The 4,062-nt window shown below is 50.0% G+C and overlaps 1 protein-coding gene across 1 annotated transcript; it reads left to right on the top strand.

Annotated features, from left to right (window-relative positions):
* Positions 1–3,619, top strand: LOC130456936 (uncharacterized). The gene is made up of 3 exons (XM_056814711.1): positions 1–1,102; positions 1,315–1,497; positions 1,746–3,619. The coding sequence occupies exons 1-3, from the start codon at positions 1–3 to the stop codon at positions 3,146–3,148; spliced, it is 2,688 nt and encodes an 895-aa protein (XP_056670689.1). The 3' UTR covers positions 3,149–3,619.
* Positions 3,620–4,062: the final 443 nt, after the last annotated feature.

Genomic DNA, 4,062 nt, shown 5'->3' with positions numbered 1-4,062 from the left:
ATGTCGTTCAGTCCCTACTACGGCTTGAGGCTACTCCTGTTATCCAACCCACAACCCACAACAGCCTTATTCACCAAAATACAGCAAGCTATCAGAGCACGGTCCCACCCCTTCTTTATAGGCCACATACGTGCTCATTCAGGTCTCCCAGGCCCCTTGGCATTAGGAAACGACCTTGCAGATCAATATACCCGCTTGGCCGCTCTGGCTGTACCTACAATCCCTTCGCCAGACCCTATTTCCCTTGCTACTGAAGCCCACAAACTGCACCACCTTAACGCCCATACTCTTCGCTTAGCCTACAAAATCACTAGAGAGCAAGCCAGAGCTATAGTGAAAAGCTGCAAAAATTGCCTTACGCTGTTACCTGAACCTCACTTTGGAGTCAACCCTCGTGGCCTCCTCCCTGGCCACCTGTGGCAGATGGACGTTACTCATGTTCCCTCCTTTGCTAAATTGAAATATGTTCATGTTTCCATTGACACCTTCAGTGGGTTTCTTTTTGCCTCGGCACAATCTGGCGAGGCCACCAAACATGTCATCAAACATATGTTTCTCGCCATGTCAGTCATGGGAAGACCATTGACCCTTAAGACAGACAATGGTCCTGGCTACACAAGCCATTCCTTTAAACAGTTCTGTGCTCAATTAGGCATAAAACATATCACTGGCATCCCCTACAATCCCCAAGGGCAAGGTATTGTAGAAAGAGCAAACCAAACACTGAAAAATACCATTTTCAAACTAAAAACTCAGGAGACCCTCTACCCCTTGTGCGGCAACCAAACCACCTTGCTGGCACATGCCCTTTTTGCCCTTAACTTCCTCACCCTGGATACGGAGGGCCGCTCTGCCGCGGACCGTTTTTGGCACCCACACACCACCTCTAACCTCGCTCAGGTCCTATGGCGTGATCCCCTCACGGGCCGTTGGAACGGCCCTGACTCTGTTCTGACCTGGGGCAAAGGCTCAGCCTGCATTTTCGACAAAAGGGAGCAGTCTGCTCGCTGGATCCCCTCACGTCTAATAAAACCCTTCAGCCCAGATAATCACATTCCCCCAGGGTCTACCCCTGAGAAAAACCTCCCCTCTTGTCTTACAGGTAATGCCTGAAACCCATGATCCATCCTGCCTTGTACTGCGAACACTGTTGGCTGCCTCCTTGTTCTTCGTGATCCTCGGCCTTCTTGCTGCCCTGATAGAATCCATCCACATCACCCTCTACATTCGCAGTCTGAACGACCCTTGAACATTCGCGACCATTATGGGCCTTCAAATTTTATTGTTTCTTTCCCTACTCACCCCCCCTCTGAGTACCGCACAACGCCAATCCCACCGTCCATGGAAATGGACCCTTAGCAGCTGGGACAGTAGCTCTATTATCCAGACTACAACCACCTCTGGAGCACCCAGCTTCACCTTTCTCCCCTGCACAATTATTCAACAGGACGGACCATGCCTACCGGAAAAACGCGGAGCTCCTACATCACACTTCACGTATAATGATTATTACATTTGCCCTTCTTCCAATCCTGGAAAGCATTATTGTAATCGCCCAAATGTATACTATTGCTCCTACTGGGGATGTGAGACTCGCTCTACCGGATGGACTCCCCCCAAATTAGACTCCTTCCTTTCCTTTCATTGGGGACCCTCGGGTTGTAAGCCCCGATCACAGCTCGGGCGCTTTATCGCGGAGGGTTCTAAAGGACTATGGATTGACTGTTCATATCTCAACCTTACAGTACTACAACCCACTGATGACAGCTGGCTCCTAGGAAGAACTTGGGGACTCCGCTCCTACCAACCAGGAGATGACCCCGGAGGACTGTTTTTCATCAAGAAAGAACTCCCTCAGGAAACCCCCCCCTCCATTCAGGGCCCAAACAAGGCCCTCCGACCCGCTAAACCCCGACACCCACCTCACCCCCCCACACCGACATCCGCTCCCCAACTTAGACCGTCTCCCTCGTCCCCCGTCTCCTTCCCTTCACCCCCTCCTCCTCCCCTGTTACCCCCTATCCCTAAGGAGAAACCGATAATCCCTTACCCGTACCTCCCTCTCCTGCAAGCGTCTTTTTCCGCGCTTAATCATTCCTTCCCAAACTTCACGACCAATTGCTGGCTTTGTTTAGTCGCGTCCCCGCCCTATCTTGAAGCTTATGCCCTAACCGATAATAATCTTACGTGCTCTAAGGTTGACAACCCCTCTGCTTGTCACTGGGATAATGATGATCCCTCCCTTACTATACCTATTATCGGAGGCAACGGCACTTGCATTGGCAAAAATGCTACACTTAATCCTTATTGTGCTGTGTCCTTCGTGACTAGGAATGACTGCAAATTTTATATTCCCCCTGGTAATACCCGTTGGCTTTGCGCGAAAGCAGGCCTTCAAGCCTGTTGGGCTTCCACCGCCCCAGAGGACGTGTGCATTCTGGTCACCATTATACCACGTGTCACCTTTAGGCCCGACCAGGACTTCCTCCCCCTGTGGGAACGACTCCAAAACCCCAGATGGAGAAGAGAACCGGTAACCCTCGCCGTTACGATAGCCGCTCTTCTTGGCGCCGCCGGTGCAGGGACCGGCATAGCCGCTCTAACTTCCCAACACATATCCCACAATCATCTACGGGCAGCAGTAGATGAAGACATTGCCCGCTTAGAATCCACCATAAATTTCTTGGAAAAGTCCCATGCTTCCCTTGCTGAAGTAGCCTTACAAAATAGACGAGGATTAGACCTCCTCTTCCTCCGCGAAGGGGGACTCTGTGCCGCCCTCGGAGAAGAATGTTGCTTCTATGCTAACCACTCCGGCGTCATCAGGGACTCTCTAGCCCAACTCAGGAAAGAGCTTGAACAGAGGCGCAAAGATAGGGAAACAAACGGCCCTTGGTATGCACAGTTTCTGCCTAGTTCTCCATGGTTCTCTGCAATCCTCTCTACCCTCCTTACCCCCCTCATAGTTTTTATCCTTGCTTTGACTTTTGGCCCTTGGATTTTCAAAACTATCACACGGCTGGTCACTAGCTCCATTGAATCATCCTTGAAGGCCTTCCCTATGGTACAGTACCACCGCCTAGAGACGGTTGGCCACACCTCCCCCTCCACTGAGCAATACAACCAACTCCACTTCTCAGGACGGTAATCCAATGACGGGAATATTGCGGGTCCCTTGCCCTTGCGTGGAGGCTATTAGGGAAATACCCCGCATAGCCTAAGACAGGAGCCGCCTCCGAAAGGGTTCTTCAAGACGGGCTTAAGACCATGTTGTGATAGTTCTGCAAATCCATTTTTCTCTCAGAACCCCTCTCCCTCTTTTGAAAAGAAAAGGGAGGAATTGTATAGAACCTGACAACAGACAAGAAATAGTGCAAACATAACATGCCTCCCTTCCTCCCTTAAAACAGGATGTCTTCCCTAACTAGTTCCAGGTGTAGGTTGTAAAACCCCCTCTCCCTGACACCAAATGTACTTACATTCCTCCTAGGTTGTAAATCCCCCTCTGACACCAAATGTGCCTGCATTCCTCCTACCCTTTTGTCCTCCTAGCCACAGTATATATATACCATGCTTTTGCTTCAATAAACGACTTCTTTTTGCATACTATGTGAGAGTTGTCCGTACCTTTCTCTCTCTTCCCCGTTCCTTCTCTCTCTCCCCCTTCCCTTCTCAGGGGTCGTAAGGGGCTGGTCCCCAGCACTTTCCCTCTCCTCCCCCACCCCTCCCATATCTGACACATAATTCCACTGGGTTTAACATGTGTCATTGATCAGGACCTTTTTCTTATTATTAGTATTAGCACTAGGGTGATCTTTTAGAGTCTACTTTCCCAGTCATAGCCCCATCGACCCATGTGATCAAGCAGTTGTTTTTCTTCTGTGTTTCTTTTCCCACAGTTCTTCCTCTGGATATGGATAGTGTTCTTTCTCATAAGTCCCTCCGAATTGTCCTGGATCATTGCATTGCAGCTAGTAGAGAAGTCCATTACATTCGACTGTACCATAGTGTATCAGTCTCTGTGTACAATGTTCTCCTGATTCTGCTCCTCTCACTCTGCAT

This window comes from Monodelphis domestica, chromosome 2 (assembly GCF_027887165.1).
Source record: "Monodelphis domestica isolate mMonDom1 chromosome 2, mMonDom1.pri, whole genome shotgun sequence".
Classification (NCBI taxonomy): domain Eukaryota; kingdom Metazoa; phylum Chordata; class Mammalia; order Didelphimorphia; family Didelphidae; genus Monodelphis; species Monodelphis domestica.
The sequence above is the reverse complement of the archived record's forward strand: the minus strand, read 5'-3'. Positions and strand labels throughout refer to the sequence as shown.